The sequence below is a fragment of the Pezoporus flaviventris genome, unplaced genomic scaffold (genome assembly GCF_033815535.1).
Source record: "Pezoporus flaviventris isolate CSIRO_AGI_PZ_B2104156 unplaced genomic scaffold, CSIRO_AGI_Pfla_v1 ptg000043l, whole genome shotgun sequence".
Classification (NCBI taxonomy): Eukaryota; Metazoa; Chordata; class Aves; order Psittaciformes; family Psittacidae; genus Pezoporus; species Pezoporus flaviventris.
The window spans coordinates 2,698,162-2,716,731 of NW_026892591.1; the positions used below are offsets into that span (position 1 = coordinate 2,698,162).

Consider the following 18,570-nt stretch of genomic DNA (forward strand, 5'->3'; position numbering starts at 1 on the left):
AAGCACAGAGAAGAGGAATGCACACACTGCACTTTGTACTCATTTGGAATAGTCTCCACAGAGAGCTGCTTACAATAATGCTTTCTGGGTAAACGTTGTCACTGTATGAGCCATCGTCAAAGTTTACTTCATAGAAAGTCTGTGTGGTCATGCCAATCACTTTACATCTGTAGTAGAGTCCATTCCGGTTCTTTGTGATCACAGTCTGCCCGAGAGTCACCTCCCTTCGAAACGGGATCTGTGGGATAGAGAAAAGGGAATCATTTGTCATTTGCAATCATAAAAGCTGCAGCAAAAATATGGGTGCAGGGAAACTGCTCTACAATCAACCCAGCAACCACCAAAAACCAAGCCCCGACCCAACGGACATACGTTCTGGTTAGCTGCTTTGTGTTTGAAGCAGGTAATGGACACAACATAGGGCCAGTCATCCGGCTCCATGGGCACGCCGGCTGCGTGCGCGCAGGTGACGTGGAAGGAGGTGGAGCAGTGCTCGTAGGAGCACTGGATGCAGGCACCAGACACTTTCTTCATCCGTTTCCGACAGTACACACATTTCTGCAAGGAAACGCAGGTCAGGGTTATGCCAGCAGCAAGCAGCAGCTTCAACACAATGTATGGCACTGTCACCCTACATGGCAGAAGTCTGTAACATTCCCCTCTTCATGACCTCTCATTCACTATCACACGCTTGAGATGAAAAGGCATTTTACTTGTTAGAATGAACAGCCCACATAAATAAGATCCTGAGGGATATTATATGCCCACGAACCTGACTATGCAGCCATGTAATTTATCTGTTACAAAGAAAGGGTTTCCACATACCAGGAGGAAAGAAGAAACTGATTCTTAGTGCCCATTTCCAGATGAGCATCTCCAAAGCACACCACGCTGGCTTGCGCCAGCCACTGCCCTCAGGACTGACCCCTGCCTCCCCCCAGTCCATGCACTCACCTAAACATAAATGCACTATAAACATACTGGGATACTATGAATAACAGGCTCTTTTTCTTTCTGCAGCATCTGAGATTAAACAGAATCTTTCTTCCCCTCTTCCACTCTTCATGGCCCCTCATTCACCTCGCTCCCATTAAAGCGGTGCTCGAAGTATGCAACATTACACAATACATGACCTAAATTTTAAGATCCATATGAATTGCTGCATCCCATAGGATCAGAAATATAACATAAGCTGCCTGAGATCACACAATAAGCCAATACAACCCCCAGAAATACAAGGTCACTCTGCTTCTAGATCTGAGCTATCTTTAAAATGTACCCTCAAAAATAAGAGGAGTACCACACTATCAACTATGCAGTGAATTAAAATAAGAATGACCACATTTCAGTGTTAGGTTTTATGTTACCATAGCAAAGAGCCAAAGCCAAGACAAATAAAAGAGCATTTCTTCTCCAAAAAGGATTTCTCTTCCTTGAAAGCAAAATACGCTAAAGAAAGGGGGATGGATTCCTCTCTATTTCTGTGCAGTGTCCCCCCTCCCTGACCGGGGTCTGCCCCACAGGTATCTGAACTGAATCAAATTCACTTCCTGTGAATTAACTGAAGTCACTAAGTTTACACCAAAGATTCATTTGGCTTTTTTACTTACACTAACAAAAGGCAGGAAATTCAAAGGCAGAGCCCCAGTGTTGCCAGAGCGTGGGGTTTAGTATTTAATAAGCTGTGCCTTTATCGCTCTGTAAACCCTCTTCAAAACCCAGATAAGCACCACAGCAAAGTGCACAGCAGGAACACGGCACTGAAAGCAAGTCAATAGCAATGAGATCTCATTATTAAACTGTCAATACCTAATTCTCCTGCCGGCAGGGACAACTGCTGATCTACAGTGTGCTCAATACTGCCTCACAAGGGAACATTAACCCTCCAGTATCAGGAATCTGCCTTTACTGATGCAAACAGGATTCTTCCAAGCCAAAAGAATTAGCACGCATCTCATGACACCCCAGTGGCAAGAAAAACTCCTTATACAGGCAAAAGAGCTACACCAACAGAATATTCCCAGCAAATATGATCAAAAGGTAAGGACCAGTGTGAGCTACAGTGAGACTGAACTGCAGAAGAGGGTGGAAGGGGTGAAGAAGTCCTGGTCCTTGGCAGTGTTCAAGGCCAGGTTGGATGGGGCTTGGAGCAAGCTGCTCCAGTGGAAGGTGTCCCTGTCTGTGGCAGGGAGTTGGGACTGGATGAGCTTTAAGCTCCCTTCCAACACAAACCAGTCTGGGATTCTATAAAGATGCAGAAGAGGGAGAAGGCATGGACAGAAGCACCAGTGCCATGGGAAGGCAGCATGTGTAGATTTAGAGCCATTTACTATGGGAGAAGAGGTAGCAGGAAGAGAGAAGGCTGAAAGCACAGGAGACAAATCTCCAGGAGAAACGCACAGCGGAGAGTCGGGTCATAGCTGAGAGTAAGAAATGGGCTGTCTCCTGCCTGATGAGCACTGCAATTCATTTACCCCACTGAGGAATGACAGCTCATTATTCCAAATTTCCACGCCATAAATAATTTACACGCCCCGGCCCGGAATCCACCATTCATCAGGGAGCATGGAAACGGCATTCGTTAAAATGAAGCCATACCCACATACAGACTGAAAACTCTGTGTTTGAAAGGGGAGGCCTGGCCCACACTCAAGGAACAGGAGGTACCTTTAGAGATCACTGCAACTCCCTGTCACAGTCACTTAAAACCAGACATATTTAAAACCATAGAAAAATAATCAAGGCAACCCCCACCCCTCTTTCCTCCATTGTCTCCATCCCTTCACTTCAGCTGTCCTCAACCTCCCCATCATTCCTTCCCTCCTTTTCCATCTTTTCAGATAATTCCTTCCCTCCTTTTCTATCTTTTCAGCACAGGCCATCTCTCCAATTTCATCTCATTCTGCAGCATCTCTGTCACTGCCAAAGCATCAGGTCCTGCACCACCACCTTTTAGTCATCTTCAATTTATCTTCCTAAAGGCAGCTGCACACCTCCACATCAGACACCCCCCAACTCCTCCATGGACTCCTCTTCGTGCTCCAAGAATTCCTATCAGGAATGCCAAAACTCTCCACAACGGCAGCGTGTTTCTCTGCACAATCTTAAGCAATTTGGATTTCCTCTGTACTTCTCCACACACCACCCCAATGCTGCTACTGGAAGCATCACTGCCTTTGCATTCTGCCATCCAAATGCATTTTACTTTATCTAACCTCAGAACTCTAAAACCCATTTCGGTTTTTGCTTGAGATAATTTATTTGCTTTCTTCCACTTTGTATGTGGTGACACCACCAACAAACGGCTTTCAACAGACATTGCTGGTGCATGCACACATGTTGTAATGGTGCTCACAACTGAAGACCAACACAGAGAGGAAAGGTTTCTGTAATCAGACTAAACACAACAGGACTCGCCTACTGATGCTCTCGAACACAGAGTAATTAAAGTCTACTTTTTACATCCCTACAGCTGAGCCAGCTGGGGCACAAGACATTTTACTCACTAACATGCTGACAGAAACTCAAGACCAAGACCTGAACTTGAGGCTGCCTGTAAATCACATCAGTAGAGTGTGTAAGTCAAGGTACTTCAAATAAAAACTCTCCACCTTTCCCCCAAGACATGAAGATAACAGGAGGTGCAAATGGAACACAATGAAAAGAAATGAAAAAACTGAAGCTTTACTTCAGGAATGAAACAGAAAGATGTGGAGCAGGGCTGTGCATGGCATAGCCAACGCTCCAGAGCGGAGTGACGCCACAGAGTTTTATGTCTATTAATACTGCCCTAGCTTTATAGGGCTGTAAGGCAGCCACAGAAGAGTTAAAGAATTAAGTCATGTTTCCTTATGAGGCTCCATTAAGCAATACAAGTGAGTCTTGTGTAAAAGGATTTTTAAGTTCATCGTTACAAGTGCTTGTAATGAAGAGGATGCATGCTGGAAATGTCAGATGATCCATAAAGAACCACTGCTGCAAGAGTTATCCCTCTCACATCCCACTGCTCTGTCACTCCACCTGAATAATGAATGCTTTTTACATTCACATTTGTGTACAAAACCCATTTGCACAACACAGAAATAACTCTAGAAGCAGAGAGAGATTCTTCCTAATGTCTCATCCAGGCCCTGCCTGGGCTGCCTGCACTAAACAGCTGCACAGTTAACAAATACATCAATGCTAACCAATGTATCACTGCTCCACCACCTTCCTGTACCACAGTCCCAACCAACACCCAGCTGACTTCTGTACAAAAAAAAAGCAGCAAAAGCACAATTTATTTTGCAATAACACACTATAGTGATGGGCCATTAACTAACGTTAAGATTAATTGCTCTGAGCTAATGCATCATCCATTACTAATCTCTCAGATGAGGCTATACAACTAAATAACAAGTTGTAGCTGGACTTGGATTAAAACCTTTGCAGAGTCTCCCCTTGCAGTCATGGTCAAAAAGAAATGTTTATTCATTTCTAAAAGATATTTCTTGATAGAAAATGAGAAATGTTGTAAAGAAAGACAAATCAAACTACAGATGAACAAGGGAGCAATACATCAGCTTCTTCCCAGTTATCACAACCCTTCACACTCCCACTGTGCAGTACTTTCAGGAAATGAAGCTTTCAGGTAGTTTAGACATGACTGCCATGTAGGTAAGTGTCCTAGGCTCTGCCCAGCAAAACAGCACACTCCTAGAAAGGAAAGGGTAATCACAACCTGTTTGTGTGCCAAAGCACTGAGACAGTACCTCAGAAGACATCCAAATGATTCAGCTTCCTGGTGCACTTGCTGGAAATGAGAGAACATCACCTCCAATCTTGACTACTTTATGACCTCACATAATGTTGAGCTGTCTACTTAAAACCTTTTTCTTTCAGGCTCTTGTTCACACTCTCTGCAGACACAAGACACCTACCAGTTTCCATCTCTGCTCTGGAATAGCACTAATATCCACAGGATGACGCTCTATTACATTGAGAAAACGGGCCTCAGGGACAGCAATAGCACAGATTATATGGACCCACCTGGAAAAAAAAAGTGAAGGGACAAATCAGTCTAGCATTATTTGAATTAAATACTCAAGAGGGTATTTAACATTTCTCTGACTCCCTTAGCATCAAGGCATATTTATGGTGGTTGGCAGCCTTGGCAACATTACCAACTGATTGTTAATCATGGTTGCACACGGTAAATGCCTCCGAACAACAGGGATCCACCTTCTTATTCATCTGATCTTGCATGAAACTAAACATTCTCTGAAGAGACTTTTCTCTGAGAAATAACCAAATTCAACAAGTGCTCAGAGCCACGTTAACCTCTGCTATTGAGAAGCCTGGTGCAAAGTGGAAGACAGTTAGCCAAGCTCATCCTGCCAAGTCAGTGAGTAGCAGCTGCCTCCATAAAGCCAAAACTAACTGCTACACTGAGCATCAAGGCCAAATTCACAGCATGACAAGATTAGAAACAGAAGTATGCAGTATGGAAGGAAAAACTTACCGCCCATCAGTGGTCATCTGAAGAGCTCCTCCCCTGAGATTACACAGGCAACACTCCTGTAGGAATAAAACTCCTTCAGAACTGGACCAAAAGCCTCTCCTACACTGTATGTCTATCCCAGATAATGGCACAAAGGCAAACTGTACCCCCCACTCTCCATCTCTGTCCCGAGAGGATGGACACTCACCGCTGCCCATGCATTGGCTGAGCACCGTGAGCAAGACCAACTTTCATTCACCAAGTCTGGACGTATTCCGTAACAGCCTGAAAGAAACCAAGTTACAGCCTTCAGAGTTGTGCCAAAACAGCTGTAGAATTGACCTGCTGACTTTTCAATTCAGAAACATCTTTGGAATCAGGTGTAGCATTTAAATCACTACATTTAAGTCTAAGCGCAGAAAAAAAGGCATAAGGAAAGTCATCTTTGGGAAGCGGGGAAGAATTTGGGACCAGCAGGTTTAAAACTGAACAAACAGAAAACCACACACAGGTAACCCTCAGCATTTTTCCCCCCTCTTGTGTAAGAGCTACAACAGCAGTACTTTGACCCCTAAGGGAAGATCTGGGCTCAGGAGTGATGCTGCTACTGCTGGAATGCACTCACGCACTAAGACAGATAAGACCAGTGAATTTTAGCCTGTCTGAAGCAGTCATCTTTGCTAAGTGGTATTATTGCAAAGAAATTAAATACATGCACTTCACGTATTTAACAGTATTTAAACTAATTTCTAGTTATATTTAATGTTAGAAACATCTGACTTTACAGAGCATTTATTACTGTAAAATGCAAGCATCAAATCCTCCTACATACTTCTCTGCAGCACCAAAATAGGAAAGTGGTATTATACCCCTGATAAAGGCAGGGAAGCAAGACAAAGAAAAGCCCTTAAAATGCTGGAGAAGGCACTGAGGTTTGCCACTGAAGACAATGGGGAAAAGACACAAAAATAGTTTTGAAGATGTGGATCTATACAATTCCCATGAGCTCACAAAGTGAGCAGAGAACTAAACATATCACAAATTGCTGGCCAGCATCCTAAGTACCACAAAGCTCAGCCCACGGCCTGTACCTATCCTAACAAAACCATAATATTTCAGGGGGGAACAAGTATCAAATGACTGAATTCAACTCACACGGAGTTACTCAGAAAGCACCTGAGTACTTTATGTATCAAGAACCGGATACATAAAAATCATCCACTTAACCAGATAAACATTACATCCAAAAAAGTCAATAATATAGATCCACAGCTGCTTGCTGCGCCTGAAGTCTCTTTTTATCATATGGTGAATCAAGAAAGCGGATTCAACTCTGCCTCATTATGGACTTGCCAACACCTTAGAAGTCCAGAAACCTCCACAAATCTTTCTTCTCTGCCTGTCCTTGCTCCCGGTGTGACCCAGCACAGCTGGGTGAGAGCAATTCTTCGGAACAAGCAGGCTGCCAACTGGTTTTACAGCATGCTGCCAGCTTAACCACAACACACCTCAACACTGCAACCCTGTAATAAAAGCAAATGGAATCTCTGCAGCAAAGTCAAAGGGATATTGCAGTCTAGAAGTACAAACAGCGACAAGGAAGCAACAAGACACTGGAGACTACAGCAGACTAGATTTAACTTCTGTCCTGTCCTCACGGTAGAGCACAGGCAAAACAGAAAGCTAAATTCCTCTGCACCCTGCCTGAGACTGCAGATGAACATCTTGCCCACATTCCTCTGTCCCTAGAGAATTTGGCCACTGAAACCATATGGATAGACTGGACTATTGAAAATGTGCGTGTACAAGATGCAGCATCTCTGTTTGGATCACTACAGAGACTGCAATTTGTGCAGTGAAAGCAGTCATTGTCCTCATGCTCATTCTGCATCACCTGAGCCAGAAGTGACCCCAATCACAAATGCAGTACAGAAGTAACAGTTGCATACATAGTCATGCCAAGCTGCACGGTGACCCACAGACTACAAAATGGGAACAACAATAGTAATTCCTGCTGATGCAAGTCAAATAAGATCCCCCATCTGTCAGGATCAAACAGCTGAATCACTATTCAGTGACAGGTATAGTAAGAATGTCAAGAAGGAATTCAAATCTAGGCAACATGCAAAGAAACTTGTTTCTCAATGCCCAAAAGGCTTTGGTGAAGAAGGAAACACTCACTAGCATGAACCTGCAGGCAGCATTTGGCACAGGATATCAAGGGACTGGTTCCATCTTCTCCAATATAGGAATTTGAAGGAAGCGGCTCCGTGTTTTCTCCACTTGAGGTAAAGCACATCTCCGGGATCAGAGGCTTGGTCTTCTGTCCACACTTGGAAAGGTGGACGAAAGAGGAGGTCTCTGCTGCAGAGACCGGGACAGCTTCTTTATCCATCTGTAAGGACTTCAAGAGAAAACATCATCAGATGGAATCGCCTCTTTCCTGGTCACAGTTGGAATTTTAACATCTGAGCACCCCCCTCGCAAAGTGCACCAATAACAAACTTGAATCCTGTTTTGTCATGCACACCCCCAGCCCTGCCTTTTCCTTCCCTTTACTCCTTAGGCCTGCACTGGGATCTGTGGTTTATTCTGAAAGCTCAAAGAAGCATCAGAGTAAGGAGAAGCCTTCCTTGGTTTTCTTCTGTGAAAATGGGAATTCCTAAACTGCAGCTGGAAACACCAACGAACACAAAAAGAGGAACCTATCAATAAAAGCAAGACCTTCCCTTCACCTCTCCCATCCTTTTGCCATCCTTCCCTACTCTTCCCACCGGGATTTCTCCTGAAGGGCACTTCAAGGTTTCTGGTAAGAGACCCAAGTTAAAAGCAACAGATTAAACCAGGCCAGCTGTACCCAGCTTCCTCACATCCATCATACAACATCCAGCAATCAGAACAGGTGTTTTATTTTCAGTCTGTGTAATAAATCACGGGATTTTAAGGGGGGGGGGGGGGGGGGGGGGGGGAGGAGGAGTGGGTTTTGCTTTTCTCAGGAAAAGCTTCCAAGACATATATATATATATCTATATATGCATCTAAAGCACGTATTCCTAGTGGACAGACAAAGCCAGATCTGGCTCTATAAGCAGGCAAGAACAAATCAATACACAACTGAACAAATAAGTCGTTCATCTGATAGATTTTGCCTTTGTGCTCATAACATATCCCAAAGCATATTGGTAGTTTCTAAGAAATGATGTGCTTACTGAGGAAGTTTGTATTTTGTTGCTTGTTTGCATATATTCAGAAGTCTGGGAGATGGAAACAAGAGTGATCACATGCCTGACATGGCATCTTTTCTCTGCATCAAACAGTGGGTGCAGTGCAAAGCTCTTTAAATGGGAGTTAAAAAATGAAAGCAGGGAAAGGCAGAGAAGCCAGGGAAGAGAATAACAAAGGCTCCATCCACTGCCTCAGCCAAATCCAAACACACTCCTTTGGGTCTGATTTCATTATTCTAGAGGGGTGCACCATAACTTAGCCAGTCCCCACCACGCAGCATCCACCACGGCCACGGCCACCTGAGCAGCATCAGGAATTACCTGGTTATAGGGGTAAAAGAGGGTACAGACAGCACAGTATGGCTCGCTCAGGGCGGCGGCTGCATTGAATTTTCTTTCAGCTAGGAAATTAGGTACTTTATTCTTCCACTGGAGGGCAATTAAGGACTTCAAAGCCTCCGGGTCACTCATATCTTCCTCTCCAGAAAATGGAAATGTTTCTAGAAAATAAAAATAAGGATCATGGACAGTCAGCAGATGCAAACCAGTGCGGAGACAGGAGAGACAACATGCAGCAAGATAGGGTCAAACAGCTCATGTGTTGACAACACGCAGAGTGCCATAAAGAGCATTCAACTCATCCATGTGTATGCCTCAAATACTTCCCTGAACTGATATAATCTCCACTTTACGGGGAAGGTAGGCAAGAGAGAGACACTGATGACCCAATGGAACCAGCCATGAGGAAGAAGAAGGAAGAGAATCCAGATTTAACGCCTTCACAACTCTCCACTTTCTGGCTGTAGAAACCTACTACATCATTTTAATGAAGCCAAGTTCAAAATGTGTGATTCAAGTGCAAGGAAATCCTCCTTTCTTTTCTCCAGCTGGGAGCTGCATTCCCTGGAAGACACAAATGCAGCTCCCAATTCCCACCAGTCAGCAGCAAGTCTGTTTCCACCTTCCCAAAGTGCATCCCATACCTGTTTCTGCAAACACAGATCTTGGCTATGAGATACCCTGGGTTCAAGTTTTCATTTTACTTTCCTGCAGCTGCTTCAGAGCTACTTCCATCAGTTCACCCCACTAAGCCTCTGATCTGTATCCACCACCAGTCCTCTCCTGCCAGAGCTCTGATAGCTACCACTTGTGCTAATTACTTTGCCAATTCTCTGTTTCTACAAAACCTTTAAAAGGCCTTTGGCATTTTATGATGAAACTTCCACAGAATCCATTTGTGTCAGTCTGGGGGTCCACGTTTCCTGCCATTGCTTATTAAGGAATCGTGAATCATTACAAGTATTCAAGAAATGCTCCACCCAAGATAAATGTAAATCACTCCTTGCACTGTTCATCTGCAAAGGTTCCAAAAGATCAGCTTTGGCCAAGGCAACTCAAAACATCTTAGTGCAACATTATCCCCAGAGCTCAGCACATTAAACCAAAGAGTTCACTGCTTCACTGCTCACTAGTGGAAGCATGTAGTTAGTGTTCTGCTCTCAACAAGTCTGAGGCTCCTCCTCACTCCTACCTCCCTCTTAAGATTTTCAGGCTCTGAGGTTATCAGAAAGGAGAAAAGGAACTTGTAGTAAAAACCAAACCACATGTTAGCCAAGGCACATCAGGAGACAGGGAAGGATTTATGATACCTGTGAAATCAATGGAACTGACAGCCTAATCCAGAGTGACAGACAGAGAGAAAAAGGAAATGACTGTTGTGTGTTATCATCACCTTCCCTCATTCCAGGATGGATTCTAGGTGACACAGTGTTCAGGATGGCTCCTACATTTCAAGCAAATTACATGCAAGTAGAAAAGTCTAACGATCTGTCTCAACTGAATCTTAGTGCAGCATGTGCATTCCCTTCATTTCCATGCTCACTCTTCCTTGCTGCAGCCTCCAGCTCATCCTTCTACCTTAGTCCTGAAAAAGCACAGAGTGAAGAAAGCTGCTGCTATTCCCAGGCTGGGAAGGGAAGAATGTGTTTGATCAGATTTTGCCCAACAGTGCTGTAAATCAGCCCTCAAGAAATGCCAGCTTCCACAGAAAGCTGCTCCTGAGTCAGGCAGCAAGGTCCCTGTACACCACCATCCAACAAGTCAGAACAGGGAAAAGGATCTTTCTAATGAGGATCCTTCAGCACAAAGTTTGCTGCAAGGGCTCACACCAGAACAGGGTAGCTAGTCTCAACTCCTTTTCACTGCCTCATATTCCACATATGCAAGACACCAAATGTAGCATCCTTGGTAAGGAAATGGAGTTAAGCATGTACAGAATAGCTCCTTCCTACGCAAAGTCTCTCCAAAATCAACGGCCATATTCTCTGAAGGCAAATGAACAAGAAAGGTGTCCCTCTGAATGTGAAGTGGTAAGTACCTTGAAGGCAGGGACTGACAGGTACACCTTCACGTACCTGCCCCAGCATGCAACAGCCTCTTACTGGGAACTTCTCAATATTCTGAGTACTTTATAATGTAGGCCAGACCCAGAAGTGGTAAATTACATCACACAACCACTTCATCCAGACTGCTGGGGCATTCTAAGTGACTGGAATGTGGGAAAAATAAAACCAGGGATGTGCAGTTAAGCACCAACTTTCTAATTCCCATTTCTGAATCTGCCAAGAAAAGTTGGACCCCAACATTCACATCAATTAAAAAGCCAACCAGAAGTTAGAATTCACTTTCCCTGATATACCTACGAGCAGACCTAACTTCCACCACCCTAGGAGGTGAACAGACCTCATTTTAATGCAATATCCAAGAAGGAGCTTTTACTTTAAGACGTTATTTTCTCTGAACTTTTTTTTTCCTTTTTGCCCAAAATACTGCCTCATTCTGCAGCCAGCAGAATCTTTTTCTTGGAAGAAAAAGCAAAATCATCTTCTTGAGAGAAAAAAGGGGTAGGAAGTGAGAAGGGACACCTCCCGTGGATGCAGTTTCCAACTGGGTTATCAAAATGGGAACATGCTGCATTTTCTACCAGTTAAGTGTAACACAAAACATTTCAGGCCATCCAGTCCTGTTAACGGCTTCAGCACTTTTTCAGCTCAGACAAGACACTGGAGCATTCAACGTGCAATGAACATTCCTGTGCACTCACCCTCATCGCTCGAAGTCTCCTGTTTAACCACCGACAGTGGGGAGCGGGTTGGGGGTTTGCCCAGGGGATGACGACGACTCTTCTTTATCTCCATCTTCATTTTTGAGAAAGCAGAAGCAGTCTGTAACAAACCAGAACACGCTCGATGGGAACCCCAGAACATCTTGGCAAGCAAAGGAGAGAACAGGACAGCAGAGTCTGTATCCTTGTCAGAAAAGGCTCTTGGATTTACACAGCAAACTGCTCACCGCCTTTGGCTGCGATCAATAAAGCCTTGTGAGCCAATTATTGTGGGAGATAAAGCCAATGCTATCTCTTGAGATGTCACGTAAAGGTAAACTACAGTGTTGCTTAAAATCAGAGCAGCCTCCCACCAGCTTCAAGGCTGCCAATTCCATTAGCTTATGAAGTCTGATCAATCACATCAACAGAGAGGAACTGTAGCACAAGAATGATGTACAGAGTGCACAGGACCAGAAGCATTTAACCAGAACATTACAGTGTGCTTCCTGACAAGCACAGTCACACTGTGCTGTACCCACTGCCCCTGTAACAGCGAGCACTTTAAGTACTGCAGTCTAATCACAGGGCTCACAGTCTGCTTGGTGCACGGCACTGACTGCATCACAGGTGAGTTCCCTTGCATTAGGAATTGACAGTGCCACGTGCTTTGCTTCACAAACATGAGGACAAGCAGCAGGGCTGCAGCATTAAGAATGAAATCCAAGAACATTCCATGTTAAGACAGGAGTGAGCAGAAATGAAGGTACTTACAGCAGCACAGCAAAGCAGTTTTTGCCTCTCAAATCTGCAGCCATTATGTCTTTGAAACAGTGACATGAAAGGTAGGCTCTGTGCCATGCTGGTAAGGCAGTGCACATCTCTCCCTGCCCCCACAAACCCTAACTGCTTTGCCATTCCATTGGCTCTTTCAGCAGCATCGTGCAGGAAAACAAGAGCTACATCACATTGCTCCGACTTGCTGCTAAGTCCTAAGCATTTTCCTCCTTCCTATTTTGGAAACTGTCTTCAGGCAAGTACTCCCCAAGGAAAAGAGATGCCCGAGACAGATTACGTGTCATGAACTGTGTTGTCCACGGAAAAGTTTTCTGCCAACTTTTCCAGTGCTAGATCTCATGATGGAAAAGATCCCTAGGCAACACCACGTAGCAGGCCAGCACTCGGAGGCATAAGGCTCATGCTGGAGAACTGCAAAGCACATCAGCTGAGGAAGTCAAAAACAATGGAGAAGAATTATTAAAAGGTTGGTGCAATCAAAGTTCCCCTGGGGACTGTTTGGTTTTACCACTCTCAAGAATTCAGTGCTCTGCAGCAGCAGAGGTCTCCTGCCTTTTGCTTGAGATGATCATTTCAGTAGTATCTGTACTACTGTAGCACAAAAATTGATTCTCTATCCTTTGCAGACAATAACAAGTTTGATTTATCAGCTAGCATCAATGCAACAATGGACTGAACAGTGACAAAATAACCCATCTCTTCCACTAAAAGCACTCTGGCTCACCAACACAACATCATTCCACTGGAGGCTCAAGCACAAGTCATCCTCTCCTTCCAAGTTTGGTCCTCGAGTGGTTGCTTAAAACCAGCAAATCTTATTGCCACCTCCTTGCCCACACGTACCTGTAAATCACCGACTTCTGCAGCAACCTCTCGATTTTCTGCTTCTGCATTCTCCTCCTCCTTCCCAGAGATTTCCATAGGGACTTCCGGCTCCTGCCAACTCGGACTCTTCTGTGTGGCAAACTGCTCGAAGGCCTGCTGGCAGGACATGCGCTCCTTGTCAAACACCACCTTTTTGGTCCGTGGAACCACGTAAAGCATGGGAATGATCGGCCGAGGTTTAAAGTCATCTTCCTCAACTGGTGCCTCCAAGGGCTGGATGATGTTGAGGGGAGTTGGGGACAAGCTCTTCCCTGCTGCGGTCGAGGTGGGCACTGCCGGGGGCACTGGTGGCCGTGCTGTCGAGGCCTCGCCCTCTGCCAGCGCCTGCCGGGCTGCAGGAGGTGGTGGCAGCGGTGGCTGCTGCTGCAGCGGAGCAGGAGGTGCTTGTAGATGGTGCTGGTGTTGGTGGAAAAGGTGCTTCCTCTTCCTCTCCCCTTTCACCTTTGGAGGACGAGCCTTCACTTTGCCGTCACCTGTTCCAAGACAAAGGCAACGTTTAGCTTCATACACCAACAGCTCCAGGCTTTTGGTACTTTTCTCCCTTCATCAAAAAGCTCCAGCTCTGTGCTAACAGATTCCATCCTGGTGTTATTGCTCCTTTCAAACAAGGCAGGCTGAAACCTGGAGACAAACTCTGCTGTACTTCAGTGCTGACTTAGACAAGTCCACTTTAGGAAGACAAGACCTGTGTCATTTCTGTGGAATCTCTGACTGGAGCGGAGCTGCCTGAAGGGAAAAGATCTAAACCCGTAAGAAACCCTTAAGAAGCCGAAACCCACATAGCCCTCACTCTGTATTTCAAGTTTTCTGCCTCAGCAGTCCCCAAAATGGGGTGCACAAAACCCTCCAAGGGGCTGCAGGAGGAAAATATTTTTCACCCATTAATAAAATAAAACAAAACGTATTTCTGAAATAGTGTTTATGTCATCTTTCCCTCATCCTTTCTTTTAATCTCTATTTTTGTGCATGTTTTATAACAGACATAAGAGATGAGCACAGGAATAGCTATAAATAACAACTCTATTATAATGATATCTAAAAGTCTAAACACTAAATAAGAACAGAAAGAAAAATAGATCTACATGTATGAGGAGGTGTGCTCCAAAGTTTTTGGCTGATAAGGGGGCACACGCTGTTCTAGTCACCAGTTTGTTCCAGTGTCTGAGCCACCCCCATTTCCTCCTCCCTCTATGTGCAAGCGCAGCTCTTATCTGAGCATTACTGCGTGTCGATGCATTCACCAGCCTTAGGAAATGGGGAATTGAACAAAGATACCTGAATCATTATTACCAAAAGATTTCCACTGTAAGGTCTTTTTAAAAGATGCCTTTAAAGCACAACTCAAGTACAGCATTGAGCTAAGCTTATTACAGACACAGTGCCAGCGGTGGTTACCGAGATATCCTTTCCAGCACCCTTGTTTGTCCTTGTTTCTCCTAGCTTACTGTCATTCATCTTATCTGCATAGCACTGCAGGTCTCTTACATGGCTGTAACAACAGAAACACTTCTTGAACAGATAAGACTTCTCGGTGTTTTTACCAGAGGCAGTAATGACCCATAAAAGCCTTTCCTGCCTACCTTCCCAATATAAATCTGTTAAAGGACCCCTATACACTGATTTTACAGCAGTAATTAGAATTCCTACCGGCCACTGAGCGAAGTTAGGGCAGGAAATGCCTTCACATCTCACCTTATTCCATCTAGAATGATGGATGCTCCCTTTGCCCAACACTTCCCTCACTTCATGAATGAAGTTATCAATTCACTCAAAGGGAAGCAAATAATAGATGTTCCACAGACAGATGCCAGTGCTTAATTTATTTCATAAGAGATTGGTTTTCACCCGCAGACGCTACGACTAGATGAGACTTCTTCAAAAGGTCATTTTCCCTCCAACAGGGTGGGGAGGAAAACTGCTGATGATAAAAGACCACTAACCCTAATCATGACCAACTCCAACCTACTGAGACTCCTCCAGTAAGGACTAGCCAAACCAGTGAACAGAAAACCAGACAAAGCATCACATATGATGAGGCAGCTGCAAGAGAAAGGGCTTGAAAAGAGAAGGTGAATAATCCCACACTGCGTGCTAAAATCCCTGCTGAAATCTCCTCCATATCGTTGCTATCCAGAAGTCTGCTCTGATGACTTTATTTACACTCATTTACAGAAAGGGAACAAGCCCAGCCCAAATAGTTGTTGCTGTACTTGTGCAGGCAGTCCCTCAGATAAACTGGTTTGCTCCATCACAGAGAAAGGAATATTGAATTTCCTTAGAGAAACAACAACATTGAATGAAAGGCAAATTGGATGTTTCCCCAGTCGCACAAAACCAGATCAGATTCACTCCCTGTACACTCCAAAAACTCTCTACCCAGCAACACGACAAAAGCCATTCACCAACTTCATTAACTTCTAAATGGGCAATTTGACAGCAGCTGGTGTGAAGAACTCTGAAACAAAGTTTTTGCATTAAGGTGAATGAAGGAGTTTGCAAGCAAATCCATAAAATTAAAAGTCAGGAAAAAGGAAGGTAACATTCCAAGTCCCTATCTGGCTATCATGAACGGGACCTTTATGCACAAATGGATGTGGTAGGTTAAAAGAGGAATGCCTCCCAGCTGCCCTGCTGCTGAGGACAACACACACACACATAGCAGAGCAGTAGTATGATGATGCTTCTTCATGGTGAGAAGACTTGCTTGTCTAGGGACAATGTGAAACGCTACAGGGAGCTCGCTGAACTTGCAGGTGTACAACCCCTTTGAGGGGAAGGGGTGTCAAGATGAAACTGTAATAGACTTGTGAGAAAGTAGACAGTAGGATGTAGACAACTAGAGAACTCACTGGTATTTAACTGCTGTACTGCATGAAGAACCTTGTGTTATTTGCTCACAGCCACACTGAGCACCAGACCCCTCCACAACTGCAAAGCAAATAGCCCCGTTCTAGTGACACTTTCTGCAATGGTGCTGAAAATCAGTTTTTCTCTCCTGTGCTAACAGTTAAAGACCTCTTAACATGTAGTCTAAGTGTACAATTTGGAACCTAGTCAGCTAGAACAGAGCCTTTATTGTTCCTCTGCCATTCTAATGATCTCAGATCTGTCCCCGTCACTTATCTCTTTTCTCTGAAGGGATATCAGCATTTTCGGGCCATTTATTACAAGCACCAACTGTTAGACTTGTACAAGAGACAATTTAACACACTGCTGACACTTCCAAGCTTAGGGCAATAGAAATTAACTATCTGCACTGTGCCACTCCTGCTCTGTACAACAACCATTTCCAAAGTCCTTATTTCCCATGAAAAGAGGAAATCCACTGTCTAGCAAAGAGACTCTGGAAGTGAACAAAACCCTCAATTCTTGTCCCAGAGCTTCCACAGATCTCCTTTCAGATCATTATCAAGGCTCTCTAAACAGTTTCCAGCATCGGTTTCCTTCAAGCACTAAACAAATAATGGATATATACAATAGATGAAAATGAATTTGCCAGTGTGTATGAAATGCTTGAGAGTGCCTCACAGACACAACAACCTGACCACACACATCAGGGGGAGAAAGCATCTTTCTGCCAGCAAGAACTGCAACCTTTCATAGACAGGCAAGGAAAAAAACAGGTACCACAAGAAGAGCCTCCAGGTATCACAGAAAGAGAACCCAGGCTCCAAGGCTGAGGTCAGGCCTTTGGACTATCCATACGCAGAAGGAATCAGAAAGGACTGGGAGCTCTCAAGGACTGGTATTAATCTCAGCCATGCAAAGAAAGCTCAAAAGCCTCCCTCCTTCAGCTAAGCCTTAAGAAAAACAAAGCTGCAACTTGGACTCATGGAGCAGCTGTGGATCCCACACAACCTAAGGCTGATTTGGTTCAGTCTCTGTGGGAAATGGGGAGGGAGAGAAGGAAAGATTAACTGCATGGGGGAGGTCACTTTTCATTCCTTTTCAGAGGAGGACACAAAATATATTTATTTGTTTCTCTCTGACATATTTTAAAACATTCCCCCCCTAATAAATGTGTTTTACAAACCTGGAACAGTTTGGGCAGAATTTTCAAGCCCTGCTAAGAAAGCTATTTGCACCAAATCCTTAAAGAGAGGGGAAAAAATCAATGGCTGTTGTAAATGATGGTGTATTTCAGTGAGCATAGTTCTAATATTGGGAAAGATTCCACTACTATTTCAACAGAAATAAAGAGCAGCAGACAAGTCATTTACAAATGTGTTTTAGAGAGGTAGCTCACCCTAATTCTTCACTGAAGTGATCTGCCATCAGTGAGCAGGGCCCTTACCTTCTCCCTCAATCATTTTGCTTCTGTCCTCTTCCTCTAGGTCTGGCCCTCTTTTCAGTTCCTCTTTTACTTTCACGTCTTCCAAGGCAGTTTCCATAGCCATGACATCTCCAAGAGATTTCTGATCCTCTGTTTTGTGTCTTCTGGGTTGACTTCTTTTTCGCTGAGACCTAGGAGAACAGAAGTGTGATTTGACATAAAAGAACAGCCTTCAATACACAAAACGATCAGTGACTTAGCTGAATACAAAACAAAAGGACCTTCTTTGGAGAGAAAACACAAGGTAGCTAACAGTAGCTACAGGGCAAAACAGATATCTGAATGGAAACAGATGAACCTTGTATAACACAACATTTATGACCCATTCACAGCAGCCATTAATTGTCCAGGCTTCCCAAAGAGCTTTTTCCCACCATTACTAATGTAAGCCCACGAGCTGCAGCTAGAATTATTTTAATTGTATTTTAAATCTGCTTTACTTGTAGTTCAAAATATAGATGAAAACTTGTTATAAATTTTTCTTTAATCTTCTGCCTCCATTCCATCATCTCTTTTCATTCTGTACATGCCTCCCCATCACCATCCAGCTCTGAGGCATTACCCACTTTCTAAAAACACAGCATAATGAATGCTTATAGCATCATCAGTAAGCAGTTTGTGACTTTTCAGTAGTATAATCCACAAGGTCCAAGGCCTATGAACAAGTCTAACTAAAAGAAAATTGCATATTAATATGATCAGACTAATACTAACAAGCCAAGAGTGATGCTGTTCTTTCTAAAGAGTC

General features: G+C 44.2%; 1 protein-coding gene across 2 annotated transcripts in view; it reads right to left on the reverse strand.

The window, feature by feature from the left end:
* The window catches only part of KDM4B (lysine demethylase 4B), a 64,453-nt gene that overhangs the window by 7,137 nt on the left and 38,746 nt on the right, over positions 1–18,570 (reverse strand). For both annotated transcript variants that reach the window (XM_061466908.1, XM_061466907.1), the window contains 10 exons: positions 17,784–17,953; positions 13,448–13,962; positions 11,807–11,927; positions 9,025–9,203; positions 7,661–7,883; positions 5,688–5,764; positions 5,501–5,556; positions 4,920–5,028; positions 373–558; positions 74–238 (listed from right to left, as the gene is read on the reverse strand). In XM_061466908.1, coding sequence (XP_061322892.1) covers positions 74–238; positions 373–558; positions 4,920–5,028; positions 5,501–5,556; positions 5,688–5,764; positions 7,661–7,883; positions 9,025–9,203; positions 11,807–11,927; positions 13,448–13,962; positions 17,784–17,953 — 1,801 coding nt within the window. The remainder of the gene's footprint in view (positions 1–73; positions 239–372; positions 559–4,919; positions 5,029–5,500; positions 5,557–5,687; positions 5,765–7,660; positions 7,884–9,024; positions 9,204–11,806; positions 11,928–13,447; positions 13,963–17,783; positions 17,954–18,570) is intronic.